This window comes from Penicillium antarcticum (genome assembly GCF_028974205.1).
Source record: "Penicillium antarcticum strain IBT 31339 chromosome Unknown utg000009l_segment0_segment0, whole genome shotgun sequence".
NCBI classification, from domain to species: Eukaryota; Fungi; Ascomycota; class Eurotiomycetes; order Eurotiales; family Aspergillaceae; genus Penicillium; species Penicillium antarcticum.
Genome location: NW_026695307.1, coordinates 5,264,021 through 5,284,587, shown reverse-complemented (window position 1 = coordinate 5,284,587; position 20,567 = coordinate 5,264,021). Strand labels below are relative to the sequence as shown.

The window sequence follows — 20,567 nt, the reverse complement described above, 5'->3', positions numbered from 1 at the left end:
ACCAAGGCATTGATCTGAATGTCCCCGATGGAAAAGGTAACTATCCACTCCATCATATGATACCTATCGTAACCCGAATGCGTGGTGTGCCATATCCATATTATGAGACGTATCCGGGCCTAAAGCTGATATTCGAGAATCTTCTAGCTCATTGCTCCTCCTTGGAGCTCAATAACGAGAAAGGATACACTCCGTTATCATTGGCGTGCTCCCTCGGAAGTGTGGCTATGACTAAGTCTCTTAGTTAACTATCCGGTCAGTCTACATGCTGCTACCGATAGTGGGGCGACACCACTGCATATATTCATTTCCACATTCTGCGAAGACAAACTGGTCATAAAGTTCTTGCTGGAACATGGCTCTGATGCAAATGCCCAGTTTAGTAAAGGTACGCCATTGCATGTTGCAGTCGCAGGTCGCGGGTCTTTGGGACTTGTACAGTTACTGCTCTATTATGACACTAGGTTCAATGAGGAAGACTATCAGAAAATGACTCCATTGGCAAAAGCAGCCATGCATAAGTGGAATGGCAGTTTCATTGGCTATTTACTCGAGAACGGGGCTTAGCCCACGTGGATAGATCTGATTGGGAGTTAGTTAATGTACTGAAACGTAGAGAGGGACAAGTTCAACGAACCGATCTTTAGACGTTAATGTGATATTTCAATGTACAGAGTAGTTCGCTTGAGGTCAGGTTTCGACGTAGGTTCCATTTAGTTTATATTGACAATTAAGTGTCATGTAACACAAAATCTACGATATCTCAACCAATCAGCTCGCGTAGCTCAGTTGGTAGAGCGCGGCACTAGTAATGCCGAGGTCCATCGTTCAAGTCGGTGCGTGAGCAGTCTTCTTTTTGTATCATAGAAGAACAACAACTATATTTTTGCCTCTGCTTCTTCCTCTTCTTTTTTATCTTGTTTTTTTTTTCGAATACTGAACGAATGTTAACTTTCATTAAAATCGCGACCGTTATTCACTACCCTCATTTAAATAGATATATTCGACCACAGAGAATATACGTAGACACCAAGTCGCCTACCGCGCTAAATATATATCGAGGAACTGAAACACCAATATTAGATTAGAGTACATGTATTTGACACGTATTTCTTCATAGGCAAGGGTTCAAAATAGAGAATAAGAGAATGATCATATTATATTCGTGTATAGGGACTGAGTCCTTGAAATGTAAGGGTTTTGTCAATCAATCACTTGCAGACGGTGCGACCTTGACAATGGCATTGAAAAATTCGACCATCAAATCCGTAAACAACAACACCAATTATAGAGACAAAAAATTGAAGACAAAAAAAAGACAAACTGCTCACGCACCGACTTGAACGATGGACCTCGGCATTACTAGTGCCGCGCTCTACCAACTGAGCTACGCGAGCTAGATGTTGAAGACAGTGTTACCCTCTGCAAATATGAACGTGAATGCATTGCCTAGGGAATCGGCGATAAGATCAACATTGGAAGTCACCTGCGAACCATCCATGATGATGAGACATTGGCATACCGAGCAGGCGAGACTACAACTTTCCAGTCTCCAGAGAAGATAGTTGAACAGATGAGATGTGATTGAGTATGCAAGAACCAAGGTAAACCAACATCGTAGAATGTGTAATTATACTCCCCGGGGAGTTCCCAAGAGAAAAAAAAAACCGATGCGAAATACAAATGGAAAGAGATAGAGTAGAGTAATAAACAATGAACAAAGCCATTTTAGTATATGGTCTATGACCCGCACGACGCGAGAGACCCCCAGGATATCGATTTCAAACAGAAACAACTCCGCAATCCAATGGTTTCGATCGCACCAGACCCAACCAGCCACACACCAGGTGGCGACGGTAGTAATGAGTATCGCGTTTCACCAAGCCCCGAACCGATGTACAGAGAACAATCCGTAAAAGAGATAAGAGAGAAAAATAGACCAGAAGAAGTGCAAGTAAGAAAGAGCAAGAAAAGAAAAGTAACCCAGATATTCAACAGTGCCCAAGCAATGCAGACGTGTATCGTTTCCGCCTCTAGATCCTGAAAATGATATCCATCCCGCCCCGGTAAAACAGAAAAACCCCAAGAACAAAATTGAGAGATCGTAGAAAAAAAAAAAAAATAATCACAGCGTAGTGTATCTGGCAAAGTCGTTTGCACGCAAACCATCCCAAAAAAGGAAATCAACTCCAGGTCATGGACATGCAACGTCAAGTAGCAATGTCACTGCATGTTCTGTACATCATCGGAGGCCGAACCGAAAAAAAAGGAAAACAAAGGCCGAAGAAAGTATTCGTCCCTCCCTGAGAGACGAAAGAGGTATCGTAGAAGGATGCAAGGTATTGAATCGCAGGCGCCGTCGCTCGCAACAAGCTGAAAGTATCGCAAAGGATCTAAGATATGAGGCGAAGGTGGTCGTAATCGGCGAAAATAAGGAGATGGGTATGTACAGGTCGGATTTTTTGTTTTCGAAATTTTGATGTTTTTTTGTGTCGCCGTGTTCGTGGAACAAATATTTTTCCCAAGTTGGTCGTGTCGAATGCAATGGCCGTATCAGACAAGAAGGCAATGGTGAAAAGAGAATTATAACCTGCGATTAAGGGACCCCGATGATGCAGAACAGGGCAGGTGACAAGCAAGGAGATGGAGATGTCGGTCGCCAGTTCACGACTTTGGCAGATGGCATCCTTACCATCGACGCTGGACATTCTGCATCATCGCGGGAGAGATCGACGACGGAGGGCTCGACAAGGTCATTCCGGTGTTAGGGTTGATGATGGGAATGACTTTGCGAGTCCGGTTGGCAGAAGGCTGCTGGTAGTTGACATGATTAGGGTTTCCGGCAACACCAGGGTGGACGTAAGCGTTGGTCTGAGCGGGAGACAAAGAAATGGACGGAGTCACCTGCTGCACCGGTTGGATCTGGTGCTGCAAAGGCGAGGTGTCCGGGGAACCGCTGGAAAGAGAGGAACGGTCGGAGGCGGAGTGGATGGAGTGCAACTGGAGACATGTCAACAAAATGGCTCATGTGACATGTATGCAAATCGTGACGATCTTCAAGGGGTATAGGGGAAAATCGCCATATCAAAACATACATCATCCTCAGTCAGGAGACCTGGGCAGAATTCGAGGTCATCATCCAAATCGAAGGACCGACCAGCCTCGAATCGTGCACGGAAGGCCGTCACAGCGGGAGCTTCGGCCAATTCCCGCATGCTCTTGACACCTCGGAACTGACGCTGGGCATTCTGCTGTTGCATCTTGGGAGCGCGGCGAGAACGTCCGTGGTGGGTATTAGAGGCCTGCATGTGGGAAGCATGGTGAGGCTGTTGGTGTTGGTGGTTGTAGAAGAAGGCAGACATTGTGGGTGATTTAAAAAGCCAGCACCCGAAAGTGAAAGGAGAATAAAGTCACAGATATTGAAAGAAAAAAAGAAGATGGGGGGAGGCAGAGTAGTTGGGAGCGAAAATAGAAAGACAGACAGAAAGAGTGTGTGGGAGAAGAAGGGAAGAGGCGAAGAAAAAGAGGGGATGGGCTGAGAGGGAGGTATGGTCAAGTATGGTAAGATCAACAGTAACAGCCTCCGTTGCGTGTTGTATTGATGTATTGTAATGTAAACACATACAGGCCACTACCGTCACGCACCAACCACCCTAAGTGGCAACTCGCTTCAGCCAATCACAGCCCGCAGATCTCACCAAAATGACTCCACCAGGCAAATACCAGCGTGACGTCGTCGACTTTGTCTACAATGACGATTGTCGAGTCTCTAGATTCTATAATCACTTCTATTCTGTGATTCACTTCTCTGCTTTCAACATGGACCCAATATACCATAGGAGTCAGTCCTCACTTTAGCTGCAGGCTGTGCAGGGCTTGCACCAGGAACATTCTTTCCCCCCCCCACCCCCCTATAGGTTGCCCGAATCGGGAGTGGCTGCTGATCTCGCTTTGATCGACCCCCGTATGAATTCCCCAATCCTTCGCCAATCCTTCGCAGCGAAAACCTTGTTAGCCTCGAGACATCCCACGGTCCCTTTAGCTGCAGATGAGATCATCGCTTATTGGCAGGGACCTTGAGATCTTACCTTATCAGCCCAAACCCCCTCAAGCCGAGTTCATCAATGCGGAATCCGGCCTAGGGGCACACTGGGGGCACACTGGGGGGCAGTGGCACTGGGTAGCATTGCCTTGTGACTCATTCAATGGAGCCCTACGATCGAATAAGAGTCTCCAAACACTTCATAGGTCCCCAACGTTGTGGATCTACACTTGGGAGCTATTTCCGTTTCTCGCTTTTTCGGGACTGATCGATAGGCTTGGCTTTTGCCATGCAATGTTTCTCGGGCGCCTACTGGAACACTACCTGCATAATTCTGTAATACACCGTGCCACTTACGTCCACGGCCTACGCCGTATGAGCCCACTCACGCCTCCAGCGTCAAGACATCTTAATCGCCGGGTTAGTCCACACCGCCCTTTTGACCTTTGGTGTGTAAACCTTCACTCCAAACCCTGGGGAGTAATATAGATCATATATACACGTTGTACCTTATGCACGAGTCGAGGTACATGTGTATGTGAATGCATGAAATATGCTACCTGCGAGGGGCGCTAAATATCCTGCAATCCAACCCCGTGTTAGCGTGCAAGGGAGCGCAAACAAGATCTGCCGTTGGATTTTGAACATGTCATAATGTTCCACAACTGTAAGCAACGGTGTCCGCACTCCGAGTCAGCGATTTCATCCCGTATTGCAGGGATTGCGGAGTTGATGCTGTTGCACGACATTACAGGGAGCATATAAGCCTGCTGGTGTAACAGCGACCGAGTTGAGCATCTACTTCGCTGGAATGTGGTTCACCCTATCACTCCGTACAACAACTTCAGCATCTACACAACAATGTTATTGCTTAGCGATCAATCTTTTTGCAAACTGCAAGACCAATGATAATATAAGTATGGGGTGATCAAAGCTCTTTTGATTGATCTAAATACCATATTACGACATCCACATTCCCCAGAGTGGCTGGGGACAACCAGCCCATTAGCGTGATATCCAGAAAAGAACCCCAGCAAAATATACTGCGAGTTAGTTACTCCTATTTGTCCCTTGTAGAAAAAAATTTCCTCACTCCATACACAATCAATGGCCATTGTCCTACACCCGTCCCACCTAGCTTATTCTCCAACCAATATAACACGATGTAGGACAACAAGGACAAATTAAGTAAGATATAATACAAACAAGAAAACGACACCAGCCCCCAATCCAAATCCAGCCCGAACACCATTATCATGGCATCGCCACTCTCAGAAGCAATCCACCTCTCTCCAGAGGACCATGAACCCCAAAATTAACCCCAACAAACCATCCTAATGGTAGGCAGGCCCAGTAGGCCTAGTCATAGCCCTACGCCTAGCCCAGTCCGGCATCACAGTAAAAGTAATTGAGAAAGAACAAAAACTAAGCGAAGAACTGCGGGCAGCAACATACTACGCCAGCGCACTAACAGCCACGGACAAGATGGGGATTATACCCGATATGGAGAATGCGGGGGTTTCATCTCTGCGGGATTCTGCTGGCATAAACCAATATACTCTGATGGAAAGGGCGGGTATAAATTGGGTGACGTTGTCTGTCGAGGACCTGTTCCTGTTAATGATAATGCGAGCCATTGTGTTGATGGGAATATTGTATCTGCTGCAGCCTGAATTGACAAAGTTGCTTTGTGAGAAGGCTGTTGAGACGGGGTTTGTTGGTGTGTTTTGAGGGGCGGCTTGTTGATATTGTGCAGGATGGTTCTGGTGTTAGGGCTATGACTCGGCGGGGTGATGGCGAGACTGAGACGGAGACGATGCTTCGGGATTCTTATCTTGTTGGTGCTGATGGTGGTTAGTCGTCTACGAGGCGGTTGTTGGACATCCATTTCAAAGGTCATTCCTGGCCGGAGAGATTACTCGCTATTGATCTGCTTTTCGAGGATCCGGATCTTGAGGTTGAGTTCCCGAGCCAGTTCATTGTGCATCCAGTTCATTGGGGTATTGTTACTCCATTGAAGCCCGTTGAATCTGGCAAGAGGACGCTATATCGATGTAACTTTGTTTTGGATCTGGACGGCAATACCCCCATCGACGCAATAACATCTTCGGCGTATGTCCGCTCATTTTTGGACAAGGTTCTTCCGGGGCTGCGGCCACTCAATGCAAATGTTATCAGATCTGATCTTTACCGTATTCATCAGCTATGTGCTTCGACGTTTAGGAAGGGGAGGTGTTTCCTTGCTGGAGATGCTGCTCATCTTAAAAATGCCAGTATTCTACTTCTACAACCTAACATGATATGAACCCGGTGACTTGTTCACAATATGATACCAGCCAATGGGTGGCATGGGCCTTTAAACAGGGCTGATAAACTCCTAAGCCTTATCTGATGCCCTCGAGATGATCATCCTCGAAGAAAAGTCAGATACTTTGCTGGATGTTTATTCAAATGAAAGAGCCAAGCCTTTCCAGATGTTTGTTGAGCCTCAAAGCACCCAGAACAAACTTCGACTGCAGAGCGATCCTGAAACAGTACATGTAAATTGGTTGATTCGACAGTTCAACGGCCAGTCGCCTGGTTCCGCGGAAGAACTTGCGGTGCAGTATTTCAAGCAGTGGAGAGTGAATATGAGAGAAATAGCCTCGAAGATGGAGTAATATTGCTGCGCAAATTTGGAAGCTTGATTTGGTATTTGCTCGACGTCTGGATTTTCCTAAGTAAAGAAATCGGAGATTTGTTGAACACGCTCCACAATCCATGTCCTTCACACTAGTCCATAGGTTCCAGGGTTGTAACCAATTCAATAAGTTTATCAATCGTGAATCTGCTGTTGGTAACTCCAAAAATGATTTCTGGAAGATGAGCTAGACGCAGAAGTCTGCTGGATCAAAGGGATTGCCATGAGACCGAGACTCAGCATCGGTAGCTAGTTAACCGAATCTAAGGTCAATGGTTGATTCCCATTCGATGTAGCCAGGAACTACCCAGTGCCGCTGTCCACACTGGAAATGAACGAGAACACGTAGAATGCAAAAGCGCAAGACGATGCATCATTTGTCCAAGTTCTTACTTTTGACCATCCTCCCAATAAGCTCTTTGCAAGTCTTCTCGCTATATTGCTCCCACACTTCGTACAGCGAGACCAGCTCCTGCGTGCACTCAATGACAGCTTTGATATCAACCTCGCTTTCAGCCAGCCACTCGACAAGCGTTTGGATGTTTGACGGAGGACCGGATCCACCCTTATCCGACAATGCAGCCATCATATGCATGCCTCCTCCTTCTCTCATGGCGCTTGCTAGAGCGGATTGCGTGGAACCAGAGAAATTGGCAGGATGGGAAGGTTTAAAGACAACGGCGACGATAATTGCCATAATTGCAATGACATGGGGTGGATGGAGTAGTGGCAGGTCTGTCAGATAGTGATCATTGATCACTGACCAGCCAAGAGCGACCTCCTCCGAGGTGAGTGATAGTTCAGATTGGAGTTCGGATAATGTCCGGTAGGGATGATGCACGATCATTTGTGAGCTCATTTCTGAAATGAGAGCGAACTCGCATTCTCCCAGTTTTGCCACATCTGGGGTGATGAATTCTGGGGACCGTTAGCTTCCGGCTACCTGGGCATATGGTTGAGAGCTCAGCTAAACATAAATGCATACCTGGCCAGAGACCACGTGCTTCGCCGACCACAAAGCGAATGTGTTGTGGGCACTCTTCCATCTTGCAGGCAAGATAGAAGGCTGTGGTGAGTACAAGGTATGGGTTTGTTTGTCGGATCTCATTTTTGGTATAGAACCTTTTGAGATAAACCTGTGCTGTCGCAATGGCTTGCTGTCTAGTGGACATGCGCTTGCCAAGCTTGATGAGCTCTGTTTTCCCTGATTAGCTTCGTGCTGCACGTAAGCGCTCGATGACACCATATCAGCAGAACCCACGCTGGTTGAAGTAGATGTTCAGTAGCCGCTGATCCGGCAGCGGAAACTGTGAATGTGCAACCTTGTCCTTCTCGCGTAATGCATCGCGAGTCTCAGCTAGCTTTTCCCTCGAGAAAAGCCAGTGGCGACGCTGGGTCGAAGTCCAGTAGTTTGCCGCCATAACGGGGGATTTGATGGGTCAAGCCTGGACACCCGTCACGACATGATCTCCGAGGTCCGAGCTACAACTTCCCCGCAGGTCAAAGCAGACAGAAGCAAGGAACACCTAAAATATCTGGGAATAAGAAAGTGAAGTGAACAGTTTATGTATAAACATAAAGGAGGTCCAAGTCCCAAAAAGGGATAGTAGGGCTTGGCCCTGGTCCCGTGCCTCCCGACGATAATCCGGTAATGGCGTCAAGAGCCCAAGCAAATCGCCGAGCGTCGATTAATCATTGCACTCCCCACCTTCTATGCTCCTCCCCTCTTCCCTACAATAGGGGCTTACCCGTTTATTCTTACACAAATGATGAAGGTTGCTCGGTAACAATTTTCCTCCGATCATGGCACCCGGCGAGTCGAAAGACGAACGCGACGAACGAGTTGCCAAACTCTGGGAATCCCTGGATACTCGACGCGAAGGCCATATCGACCTGGCAGGACTCAAGAAGGGTCTTAAGAAGATCGACCACCGTGAGTCTGACCGGATCCCGTGCTGCTGCACCTGACTGACACGTCTCTTGCCAGCTTTGAAAAATGCAGATGACATGGTCCGCAACGTCGTGCGGGAAGTCGACACCAATGGCGATGGCCGTATAGACCAAGCTGGTAAGATCACAAGCTCTTAGAAAGAAATATCCTGGCCGCGCGCCACCGATCCTAATCGTCTTTAGAATTCCGAGCGTTTGTCGACCATACAGAGGACGGTCTATGGCAGATGTTCCAGAGGATCGATCGGAATCACAACGGAGAAATCGACAAGAGCGAATTAAAAAACGCTTTTGCTCAGTCTGGAGTCACGGTATCGAGCGCCAAACTAGATCGATTTTTCGCGGAGGTCGACAAAAACAATGACGGGGTCATCTCATACACAGAATGGAGGTTAGACACATCCGGACTGGTCAAGTGAGGCTGAATAGCTTGGACTGACGTATCTGCTCTTTCATTTAGGGACTTTCTTCTTTTCCTACCTCTACATTCCCCGGCCGACCTACACGCAGTCCTGTCATACTACACGGCCACGGGCAATCTAAACCCGGAAGGAGATGTCCACATCAATGACCTGCAGGGTTTAGGTACAGACCACCCGTTTCTTACCTCTTATATTCTGGCCATCCAATCCCTTTTGTACAATATTCTCTCCCTACCCGCCTTGGCCGCTCTCCTTCCTTCAGTGTATGCGCAATCCACTCAAAGCTTAAATTTGGGACCTGTTCCCGATGATGACTTTGCCTCGATAGAGGGAGACTTTGAGTTGGAGTGGTTGCCCATCCCCAAGACTACCGCAATGTGGATGTCTCTGCGATATTATGAACGGAAGTTGACCGAAAATACCCCTCAATTAGGCTACTTCATTGCAGGTGGAATCGCGGGCGCTGTCTCAAGGACAGCGACCGCTCCCCTTGACCGTCTCAAAGTCTATCTCATTGCTCAGACCGGCGTCAAAGAAACAACCCTTCGAGCGGCGAAGGAGGGAGCCCCACTGGTCGCGGCAGGAAATGCTTCCAGAACACTGCTCGATGCTTTACAGGTATTATGGCGAGCCGGAGGAATCCGCAGTCTGTTCGCAGGTTTGTTTTTCTATTCGTTCGTATCCCGAAGCTCCGACTGATCTCCCACAGGAAATGGCTTGAACGTTGTGAAGGTCATGCCAGAGTCTGCAATCAAGTTTGGCGCCTATGAGGTTAGTTGATATGCGAAGTGATTAGCCTGAGAATAGGGGCACTGACAATATACTAGTCTGCGAAACGAGCATTTGCTCGACTTGAAGGGCACAACGATACCAAGCGACTCCTACCAACGTCACAATTCATGTCCGGTGGTTTCGGAGGAATGGTGGCACAGTATGTTGCGTGTTATTCCGAGAGGAAGCTCAATTCTAATCCTTTCCAGATGCTTTGTATATCCCCTTGATACCCTCAAATTGTGAGTACATTACCCAACCATTCATGTGGACAACATAGCTCATCATTTCGACAGTCGCATGCAGTGTGAAACTGTAAAGGGTGGCCCAAAGGGAAACCAGCTCATTGCCGCCACAGCGAAAAAAGTCTGGAACAAGAACGGCCTATTTGGCTTTTTCCGAGGACTTCCTCTTGGCCTTGTCGGAATGTTCCCTTACGCCGCAATCGACTTGTCGACGTTTGAGTATTTGAAAAGATCACTTATTGCCAAGAAGGCCCGCGAGCAAGGCTGTCATGAAGATGATGTTCCGCTTGGCAACTTTGCGACAGGTGCAATCGGCGCCACAAGTGGTGGATTCAGCGCATCGATCGTCTATCCCCTCAATGTCCTACGCACCCGACTGCAAACCCAGGGTACGGTCATGCATCCGCCTACATACAACGGCATCGGCGACGTTCTACGCAGCACCCTCGCATCTGAAGGACCCCGCGGTCTCTACAAGGGTCTCACACCCAATCTTCTGAAGGTGGCACCGGCCATGTCGATCAGTTACGTGGTCTACGAAAATGCGAAACGTACGCTCGGCTTGAGATGATCTGCCAGCTCAATATCATCCTTCGTCTCTTTTCCATACCTCGACAGATACTGGCCAGCTAAACGTTCGCATCCCGTCCCTGGTGCCGGACACATAATGCCCCGGCGCCTTGCGGATAATATTTGATATTCGCGCGCTTGACCTTTACAAGCATCACCTCGAGATACCCTCCGGCTCCGGATCCATCCAGATATGGCGAATCCTTCCTTCACAGGTGCATTTAAATAATGCGTACCTTGCCCTCTCGATTTCTTCATGCCTGATGCCATTTAGAGATCAAAATTTTTGCATTTTTGCCTTTGCTTGATCCCTATACATCAGGGCTTCAACATGTAATTTTTCACTTCTCTTCTTGCTTATGTTGCTCTCACTTGAGACAACTGTTATTTTGGCCCGCCTTTGATACAAAAAAGGCATCGTGAAACCCAACAATCATCAACCACATCAGCATGGCAAGGCGTCGATATAAAATACCACGGGACTTTTGCTTTCTTTTTGTCTATACTAGAAAATCTACATCCATGAACAACTGAAATACGGAATCGCAACCATGATAAAGAAATATTCACTTAAATCTCATTCCGATTAATTTGGTTGATAACGCATCCAACAATTGCAATCACAGTATTCCAATTAAGCCTTAACAGCCCTGACCTCCTCATCCTTAGGAAGGATATCAGGCACAGGCCCAAGAGGCGTGATGGCAAACTGATTAATCTGCTTGTGGCTCTTAGTATAATGGAACTTGATATGCTCAAACTCAGTAGTATCCTTGAAAGCAGGGACATCCCAGTACAGACGTCTGACCCAGGCATGGATAGCCGGGAATCCAGAACGGATATCACAAATATTGCACTTGAAATGCTGTACGTAGACAGGATCGAAGCGGATAATTGTCGTGTACAATCTGATATCAGCCTCTGTGATCTCATCGCCGAAGAAATATGGCTTGGAGGCTGCTTGTTGCTTGGCGAGGTGGGCTTCGACTTTTTCGAGGGAGCTGAAGAGGGTTGTTACAGCTTTTTCGTAGGCTTCTTGGGTGGTTGCGAAGCCGGATTTGTAGACGCCGTTGTTGATGTCGTTGTAGATCCATTCGTTTGAGGAGTCTATGTCGGATTGGAAGGCTTTCGGGAAGAGGTCTACTTTTTTGTATTGCTCTGGGAGGAGGTCGTCGAACTCGGTGTAGAACATTCGGATGATTTCTGCACTCTGTTTTGATCTTGGTCAGATGGTTGATTTGAGGATATGCTTTGTATTGGAGCTCTTACCTCGTTGCTGACGATCAACTTGGTCTTCTTGTCGAAAAGGACTGGGACCGTGAATCGGCCGGTGTAGTCGGGGTCATTGGAGAAGTATACTTGGCGGATATGGGTGAACTCCGGGTGCAGGGGATCGGGGATGGCATTCTCTCCCGGGAGATTGTCTTCAACAGTAGGGAATCGCCAGCCTGCAATTCAAGTTAGGACCTCGTGCTTTGGGTTCTTTTTCAACAGCACTTACCTTTCTCGCCCATGTGCCAGTGCACCGAGGAGAAGGAGACGAAGTCTTCAAGACCCTTGAGCTTCCGAGTAATCAGAGTCCGGTGAGCTACATAATTAGCACCAGGCCGAGTATAAAGTAAATTAAAAGCTTGAACATACCCCATGGGCAAGCGTAAGAGACATAGAGATGATAACGGCCCTTCTCCGGAGGGAATTGGGCGCCGGCCTCTTTAGAGATGAAGTTACGGAAGACGGATTGCTGACGCTTGAACTCGCCCGACTTGTCGGCGGGGTTCACCCAATCGGTGATCTTGGCGGAATTTCCGGTCTGTACTCGCAAATTAGCCTTTGATTATCCGTCTCTAATGCTTTGAGAGATTCGTACAGCCATGTTTCGGGAATATAAGAAAAGTGCGGAGAAGCTGGAGCTTTGGTAAGCTTTAGAGATGAACCCCACACGGAGAATTGCTGGACGTGGAAGATTGTGTAAAGCCTGTGAGCGAAGGAGAGAAGAGAACATAAGCGGAAGACACGGAATATTTATAGAACTTCAATTTGAAGGAGAAAGAATGTAGTTGCGGGGCATTACGTCTTTGACAAAATGCTGAGTCAGGTGCTTATCGAGAGCTCGATCAGCGTTGACAAAGCGGAGTCTTGGCATTCCAAATAGGAAACTCCTCTAAATCGCTTATGCATGGTAATATAAACACGAACACACTGACACAGAGGAGTGGAAATAGTCAATAAATTCTAGCTATTGTACTAAATTAGGCTTTTCATCGAGTCTATACCTAGATAGACCAGCATTTATTTAGTCAGCTTGACCATCACGTAGGGGACCTCGACGTCTTCCTCGGTCTGGTCCTCGGCAGTCACCTCGAAGATGATGTTCTTCTGGTGCTCCGGAACAGGCTTCTTGCTAACATGCTCCACAAGCTTGCTCATACTATATTGTCCATGGTTAGTAAACTCGCGTGTGTAGGAAAGGGAGGAACTTACGGCAGAGGAAGACGATCTTTCACCTTCGCCGGAGGGTAGAAGCTGGCATACAACAAGCTGACGCCAGAGCTGACCATTGTGATATCCAAACCCTTATCGGCAAAGTAGTCAAGGAAATCCTGAAGGGGAATGTCCTCCACTTCGAAACGGTCCCAGAGCTTGTCAATGGTGACCTCGCCTTGCTTGCCCTGGTACTTGCCCTTCTCACTCTGAATCGGCTCGCTGAAACTGAAGAATGGAAGCGCGAGGTTGACAAAGCCATTTTTATATTGTTCAATGTCGTCATTTCCGTCAACGACCTTGAAAAGCTCAAGGGCGACGAGGCCAGTGACCAAGGCGGTAGTGGTGGCAATGGCAGGAATAATCTTTCCGGCAATGAACTTAGTCTTGTGTCGGTCAGCCTGAGGAATGTCGTAGTTGTCCGCACGGAGGTTGCTAGCGGCAGTAATAAAGTCGATATGGTGGTTGGTGTCATCGTCCTTCTCAAACTCAACGGGTTGCAAGCGGAAGCCAGCAAGCGAGTTAGGCGAAGGGAGAATGGCCACCAATTTCTGGATTTCATCCTCGTCGTTGGATGAGCCTCCGGCTGGCTGGGCATTAGGATCAGGGTCGTTATCATTGGCCTGGATCTTAACATTCGAGCTTGGTGTGAACTCGGGGATAATCATATCATCAACAACCTTGCGGTAATAGCCCTTGTCTGCACCAGGGTTCTTAATGCCATAGTTGAACGCGTGAAGATTGGCACCAGCGATAACAAATCCAAGGTGAGTGGGGTTGAGACTATCAAACTTCAATGGTGTAGGCGCACGCTTAGGCCCAGACCAGAAGGGTTGACCTGAAGAAGTTTTGGAGTCCCGGGGGAAGTTGTAGAGCAGCTGCTGGATAGCATTGTTGTATTGGGACTCGAATTGCTGACGGGCCCAGACAATACAATCATCGAATGTCAAAGGCTTATCGGTGACCAAGAAGTCACGGAGGTGCTCCAAGGTCTGCTTTTCGTTACCCGCCTGCTTGAGTGTTTGATCAATGTAGTCAGGTTCCGAGAGGTACATGTTGACTGATTCCGGTGGGCCAACGAAGTAGGTCTGGAAAATATCCCGTGCCCAGGCAATTGTGTGCTCAATGCGGTTGGGGAAACTTTTCAAGGTGCACATGGGGAACGACTTCTCAGGAGGATCCTGAGAGCTGGAGTAGGACTCTGTGATGAAGGGCAGAACAACCTGAGTGTTGCCCTTGGTGCCGAGAGTACCACTTTCCAGCAATGGCTTACGGAAGAAGACACAGCGGCGATCAACATATGTACGTGCATCAACGTTATCCAAAGCGTTCGTCACACCGTCCAGGCCATTCCAGAAGTTCTCGTTGAAAATTTCCTCAGTATCAGGTCCCACGCGGTCACGAAGAGTCACAATCTTGTCCTGCAACTCCGGGTTCATGGCCTGAACAGCCGCGGATGCGCATTCACTCTTCAGTCTGCCAACATCCTTGGTACGGAAGAGGAATTGCCGGTTCAGGTTGCTCTTCTCAATTTGGTCCATATCGGTAACGTAGATCTTTCCCTTGGGACCTGTACCCAGACCGATCATGGCCCAGTTCTTCAGAGTTTCGCAACCAATAGCACCGGCGCCGACCAAGAATTGGGTGACATTGGCAAGCTTGTCCTGATACTCCTTACCGAACACCGCAATTTGTCCATCGTAACGAGTACCAGTGGGCTTGCAGCTCTCCTCGGATCGAGTGACCGATTTAGGCAAAGACTCGAGGGAGTCAAAATAAAGCCACTGCTGCACAGGGCTGAATTTGCCGGAGACTGCTTTCAGTACCTCTTGAGCAGCGATACCACCGAAGAAGGCGGCTAGAGGGTTCAGATCACCACGAGCTTGGTAGCTGAGTTCCTTGATGACTTTTTCAGTCAGTTCAACCTTCTCTTCACCAGCCCCAGCAAGATCAGTAGCAAGCTTGAGGACCTCCTGGGCGTCACTGTCGTTGTGAGGACGAGGCAACTGGCCATCATGAGTCTCAGCGAACTTGTGGAGAGCCTGGATACCGATGTGCATTTGCAGAGGCCGATCGAACTTGGCATAATCGGAAATCAAAAGCTCGGGGTTCTTGAGCTGCTCCTCCAGTGGCTGGAAATCAATAAACTTAGGCATCTTGACTTGATTGAAGAGACCGCCACCCTGATATGTTCCTAGGCCGGAAACATCGCCAATGGCGAACGTATAGGGTCCCTTGACGGTGATCTTGCGAGGCGCACCGTCGTTAATGCCTTCCATTCCCTTGACTTCAGTAAATGAGACGAAATCGCCATCTTCCAGTCCATGACGGGTCTCATCCAGCGCCGATACCAAGCCATCCTCGCTGATGTCTGCAACAATACCGCCGGCAGGCTCCTCACCCGTGGGATCACCAACAGTGAAATTCTTTCCAAAGTCATTGAAGAGGTAACCGAAGAGACCGAATGTATCCGTAATCGTGAGGTAGATTCCGTTCTTGTGACAGAAATCCGCAATCACCAGTTGTTCCTTCAGAGGGACCTGTGTGAGAACGATTGCCTGGTAGCGCTTAAGCTGTTCCAAATCATCTACAATCTTCTGGCCTTCGTGAATAGTGACTGGAACGTAAGAGTTCAACTCGGCGACCCTGGGGGCGGTGACTTCGGCGCGCGGCTTGCCGACGTCTGAGGCCTGGAGGAAGAACTGTGAAGAAAGGTCCGCGATAGCGACTGGCGCAGGGTCATGAAGGGTGAGGGATTTCACACCGGCAAGAGCGATGTTTTTGGCTAGATCAGTCAGAACGTTCTGATAAGGAGAGTGCCCGGCCAATAACCGCTTGGTTAAACCTACCAATTTCCACACCCAGGCCCTTCAGACCCACGACCAAAACGTTGGACGATCCCATACGCTTCATGGCCTCGTGACCAAGAACGTACCTCGAAAATGTCAGTATACAAGGACACTCGAGTCTCACTCAGCGCGGGGCACCCACAATTGCCGACTGTAGAGGGACTCGTCGATTTCCCCCTGCTTGATCATCTCGACGGTTTCTTGGGGGTTATCAACCTGCATCTTGGCGTCCTTGGGATGTATTAGCGGCAATGCAGTTATTTGCGGAGATCAGCCATACCGTCATGATTCGTTTCTCTGACGGAGCTCCGATGTCGTCTTCGGACGCTCTGCGTTTGTTCGGCTTAGCCGCGTCTCGAACAGGAATATTGGAACGAATGATGAAAATCAGGAAGTGAAAGCCTTGCGGGGAAGCAAGACTTTCGACAGTGATGATAAATCAAGTTGCAACGCCAGCGTACCAGGTACCTAGCTCGACGAGCACAAAGAAAAATAGCAATCCGAACGCAAACGACGGATCGCGGAGGAGTATGCAAAGATAGATGTAAGCCGTAGGGAGGAAGAGCAAAAGAAGGAAGAAGAGAATAGAAGTTGAGTGAGAGGTCGAGGGACCCAACGACGTAAGAGTGGAGGGGACAGCTATGGGGCTGACTAAGGAGGCGGTGAAGAGCCCCGCGATACTTTGAACACTGGAAGCTGTAAATGAACGTGTTGAGAGTCTTGGGATCATTGAACTGGTATTTTAATGGTCACAATTGATCTTGAAAGATGACAACAACCCCTCCCGTGCTGTGCCATCTTTGAACCTCGTCATCCGACCCCTCTACGACGCGCCTCGGCATCGACGCGTAGCTCGGTGTCGTCAAACGCCCGACTTCTTATGTGTCGCTTCGAGTTTGTAGGCCGTGGTCTATTATACTGGCAGCGTCAGAACTGTCCAGGGGACAGGAGACGTCTCTCCAGGTGAGTCTCATCCGAATCTCAGTGTGGTCTGTCAGTAGTTGACCCCCGACAGTGAAATTCCGTCAGAATGCTCCACGAGATCCTGCTCTCCCTCTCCGGCCAACCGTCGCCCCTGTTCGGCACCCAAACGGGGAAAGGCGCTGTCGCTCAAGATGATTTTCCCCTTCTCTCACCTCCGGAAAAAGCCCTCCTCGCATCCGTTGCCCACCTGAGCCGGCTGCACGCGCAGCTACGAAAACACGCCTCCGACATTTCCTCCGTGAACCCATCCGTCGTCTGCCGCTCAGTTTCTACAGCTATTGTGGGAACACATCTAAGTGAATTTCAGAAGAAAATCTTAGAGGTAGAAAGGGCAATTCTTGCTGAAGATAGTGCATATGTCGGAGGATATGGTATCGTCCCGTTGTCAACGATTGTTGGAGAGTTCGCACCGTGGACGCGGCGCATGGAGTGGCTCTGGGATATTGTCCAGTTCATTCAACCCCAGAGGAAGAAGAGCGAACGCCCCAATGGCTCTACCGGTGCAGCACTCATTGATCATCTTCGGACCGAGGCTCACACGGGATATCTTGATATCAAAGAGATGGCCTCGCATTTAGAGACATCTGCAGAGTCAGCATGGATGAAACAACTTTCCATATGGCTCCTTCACGGGGACCTTCCTATGTACGGCAAGGATGACTTCTTCATCCAGGAGGATTTCGACTGCGAAGGCGATGAGACACAATTTAGGATAAGCAGCCATTTGCTCCCCAAATTCGTTACGACACAAACGGCAGGGTCAATATTATTTGTTGGCAAATCGCTAAACCACATTCGGGCAAAACGGAAAACTTCAATGACGGGAATCTCTAATGCACCTGTGACTCTGTATCGTGAACACATAGAGCAACTTGCAGGCTTGAAATCACCAATATCACATGTGAAGCTATCATCTGCTGTCGATTGCATTCGTCTTTCCCTTTCCCAGTCAACCTTGTCGAAACTATTGCCACTTCCAAAAATTCTCGAAATCCTCGATTTACTTCACGGATTTCTTCTGCTAGGAAGGGGTGAGTTTGCAGTTGCACTGGTATCACATGCAGATGCTCGCCTCGAAGAGAATCGACGTCGTGGTTTAACGGTGGCTAGTAATGGGCCAACTGGAAAACTTGATAGCCTCGCCATCAAAGAAGGAGATGTTGCAACTGCCTTGGTCCAGACATGGGCGGAGCTATTTGCTTTACAAAAAGAAGAGGATCAAGCGGATGATCAGCTTGAACTTGCTCGTGATCTCCTTTCTATCTCAATTAGTGGTAGGAAAAAGGAACGTCCAATGACCCCCGCCCAAAACACCAATCCGATAGCAGAGATCTCGAAAGTATCATTTGAGGATCTGCTTTTCCCGACACCCACACAGCTTACAGCACAAATTCGAGCCCCTCTGGACTTATTCATCTCGAGTTCAGATATTCTCATATATTCCAAGATCCACTCTTACCTTCTGGGTATAAGACGGGCTCAAATACGGCTTGGGGATCTTTGGAAGCGTACATCATTACGCAGAAACTACCCTACTCCATGGGGACCACCGCGAAGCAATAGCGCCTTTGGTCAAGACAGACTAAAAGCAGGACGAGAGAGGGAGAATGCCCGTGTCCGTCAAATGCGCCCAATTTGGGCCACAAGCAGTGCGTCTCTGTTCGTGCTTTCAGAAATAGGCACCTTTTTCCAGGGAGAGGTCGTCAACGAATCTTGGCAGCACCTCCGTGAGTGGATTGAAGGAAGGTCTTCGCCAACAAGGCCAGCATCCGGGTCTCGACCTGGAACCGCTTCCTCTTCCAAACCCCAACAAGATTGTGGAGCACTTTCTTCGGATCATGTGTCTACCGGAGACCCTCCCGAGTCTGGCTCACGAACTATGGGACGGCACGATCCTGAGGCTCTGACTGTTGCTCATCGCCGGCACTTGGCATCTCTCGTTCAATCCCTCTTTTTAGCTGAACTACCATTCACGAATACCTTGCGAGGCATTCTCACAGACATCGACCGCTTTGTCGCACTCGTGATCCGACTGGAAAATACCCAGCAAAATATGGACTTGGAGACAGACGAAGGTGTCGTGGAAGCCATGATCGACTATGCTCAAGAAGAACGTGAGATATGGGAAATGCTGCGCTCCACACGCAGCCACGTCGAGAGAGGCATGAAAGACCTCGTTACGAGCCTGCGGAATATCGACGATAGCCGATCAGGAGAAGGACGGGGATCCGTAGACTTCGGAACGGGCTTCGGCCAGGTGGGGCTCGGACCCCAACGAGAAGACAGCACAGGCCCCAGTTTCAGTCATTATATGCCCCGCAAACCTGCAGGTGTGGACAGACTACTCATGAAATTGGACTTCGGCAGCCTTCGCACCGGCTTCGGTCCCGAAATGTCCGCGGGTCTGGCGGGTATGCAATAGGGACCGAAGCAACCCACGTGCATCAGACTGATCATTGTTTATTTTTTTTTGCTACGTTTTCTTTTAGCGGCCCCTCAGCGCGGGATTGGCGTTTTATGTTCCGGGGCACCGGGTAACATTGGGTTAGCCTGGACACCATGCGGATCGGTTTTCTATCTGTCTCTTTGATTTGCTTCTGGCTGTCTCCATGGAGTTCGAATCATCCACGGCTGCAGGATGGAGGTCATATGTTGCCTGGTGGGCTCTTTATTGAAGAACCCACGGCAGGGGAATGCATACACTGTGTCCTCGCAGATCGCTTTTCCTATTTCGTCATTACCAGAAATAACAGAAAGCTTCCTTATCTATTCCCCACTGGTACAGATGACCTGAAAATAGAGTGCAGCCATCTTCCAAGGCGTTCGAGATCACCTTCGATCCTTCGGTAGTCCGTGTCTAGCGGGCACCGGACTAGGTACGTGTACTACTACAATTTACGTAGGGCTTACTGGACGGGCTACGGTGTGGCAAGGAGGTTCCAGACTACGAGCTTGGGGCTTCCCCAGCCGCAGAAAATATGGGGAAGGCTAGGCACGTCCCTCCAATGGCATTGGTTTCCGCCAGGCATAGGAAGCTCGATAGAAGGAGTTTCTCGTCAATTGAATACGATATTGAAGCTGGATTATGAATTCTCTAACACAGCTTACTGTGAAACACTACATAGTTTCATTACACCAAACATTCGCCCCTTGTGAACCGGAGGTGTCGGTGAGAAGTAAAGGGGTGCCCATCCCGAGGTCTGGGATTACCCGATTTGGACATCCCGGGCTGGGGTGCACATCGTGAGATTACAGATTCTTAAGCCCAAGTGCTCCATTCCTCCCATATTAAAAATTAAAAATAAACCAAAATCCGAGCTCGGGACTGGAGAAGCTGTACGCCCGTGGAGTCGGGTGGATTAAGCAGTGGAACTCGGAGGGTCTTGACATGGCCCGGGTATACCGAGAAAGGAGAAGACGAGATATCTCACCTATACTGCTTCGAAATTTTATTGTGGAACCTGTACCTTTGGAAATCCCGGCCAAACAGCCCGGTCAAAAGACCAAGCTTGAGTCAAATCAAGAATATGCATTACGCTTCCATTACCCGTGAAAGCCGAGTGTTCAATTGGA

General features: G+C 48.8%; 7 protein-coding genes across 7 annotated transcripts; 3 read left to right on the top strand and 4 right to left on the bottom strand.

Annotated features, from left to right (window-relative positions):
- Positions 1 to 2,688: 2,688 nt before the first annotated feature.
- N7508_010345 (DUF4452 domain-containing protein) lies at positions 2,689 to 3,362 on the bottom strand (the record flags this gene model as incomplete). Its single annotated transcript, XM_058468405.1, has 2 exons — positions 2,689 to 3,000; positions 3,096 to 3,362. The coding sequence occupies 2 exons, from the start codon at positions 3,360 to 3,362 to the stop codon at positions 2,689 to 2,691; spliced, it is 579 nt and encodes a 192-aa protein (XP_058316251.1).
- A 3,082-nt stretch (positions 3,363 to 6,444) lies between these two features.
- On the top strand, positions 6,445 to 6,702 carry N7508_010344 (uncharacterized protein; the record flags this gene model as incomplete). Its single annotated transcript, XM_058468404.1, has 1 exon — positions 6,445 to 6,702. One exon carries the CDS (start codon positions 6,445 to 6,447, stop codon positions 6,700 to 6,702), a length of 258 nt encoding a protein of 85 aa, XP_058316250.1.
- Positions 6,703 to 7,095: 393 nt separating this feature from the next.
- Positions 7,096 to 8,143, bottom strand: ssn8 (cyclin-dependent protein serine/threonine kinase regulator SSN8; the record flags this gene model as incomplete). Its single annotated transcript, XM_058468403.1, has 3 exons — positions 7,096 to 7,640; positions 7,708 to 7,917; positions 7,984 to 8,143. The coding sequence occupies 3 exons, from the start codon at positions 8,141 to 8,143 to the stop codon at positions 7,096 to 7,098; spliced, it is 915 nt and encodes a 304-aa protein (XP_058316249.1).
- Positions 8,144 to 8,525: 382 nt separating this feature from the next.
- On the top strand, positions 8,526 to 10,681 carry N7508_010342 (calcium-binding mitochondrial carrier protein; the record flags this gene model as incomplete). The annotated part of the gene is made up of 8 exons (XM_058468402.1): positions 8,526 to 8,655; positions 8,710 to 8,790; positions 8,856 to 9,063; positions 9,133 to 9,752; positions 9,804 to 9,865; positions 9,922 to 10,025; positions 10,075 to 10,107; positions 10,162 to 10,681. The coding sequence occupies 8 exons, from the start codon at positions 8,526 to 8,528 to the stop codon at positions 10,679 to 10,681; spliced, it is 1,758 nt and encodes a 585-aa protein (XP_058316248.1).
- A 633-nt stretch (positions 10,682 to 11,314) lies between these two features.
- N7508_010341 (glutathione S-transferase family protein) lies at positions 11,315 to 12,553 on the bottom strand (the record flags this gene model as incomplete). The annotated part of the gene is made up of 5 exons (XM_058468401.1): positions 11,315 to 11,890; positions 11,950 to 12,128; positions 12,182 to 12,268; positions 12,322 to 12,490; positions 12,548 to 12,553. The coding sequence occupies 5 exons, from the start codon at positions 12,551 to 12,553 to the stop codon at positions 11,315 to 11,317; spliced, it is 1,017 nt and encodes a 338-aa protein (XP_058316247.1).
- A 416-nt stretch (positions 12,554 to 12,969) lies between these two features.
- Positions 12,970 to 16,296, bottom strand: ubaA (E1 ubiquitin-activating protein ubaA; the record flags this gene model as incomplete). Its single annotated transcript, XM_058468400.1, has 5 exons — positions 12,970 to 13,108; positions 13,162 to 15,946; positions 16,011 to 16,096; positions 16,153 to 16,241; positions 16,291 to 16,296. The coding sequence occupies 5 exons, from the start codon at positions 16,294 to 16,296 to the stop codon at positions 12,970 to 12,972; spliced, it is 3,105 nt and encodes a 1,034-aa protein (XP_058316246.1).
- A 744-nt stretch (positions 16,297 to 17,040) lies between these two features.
- On the top strand, positions 17,041 to 19,416 carry N7508_010339 (uncharacterized protein; the record flags this gene model as incomplete). The annotated part of the gene is made up of 1 exon (XM_058468399.1): positions 17,041 to 19,416. The coding sequence occupies one exon, from the start codon at positions 17,041 to 17,043 to the stop codon at positions 19,414 to 19,416; it is 2,376 nt and encodes a 791-aa protein (XP_058316245.1).
- Between the last annotated feature and the right edge of the window lie 1,151 nt (positions 19,417 to 20,567).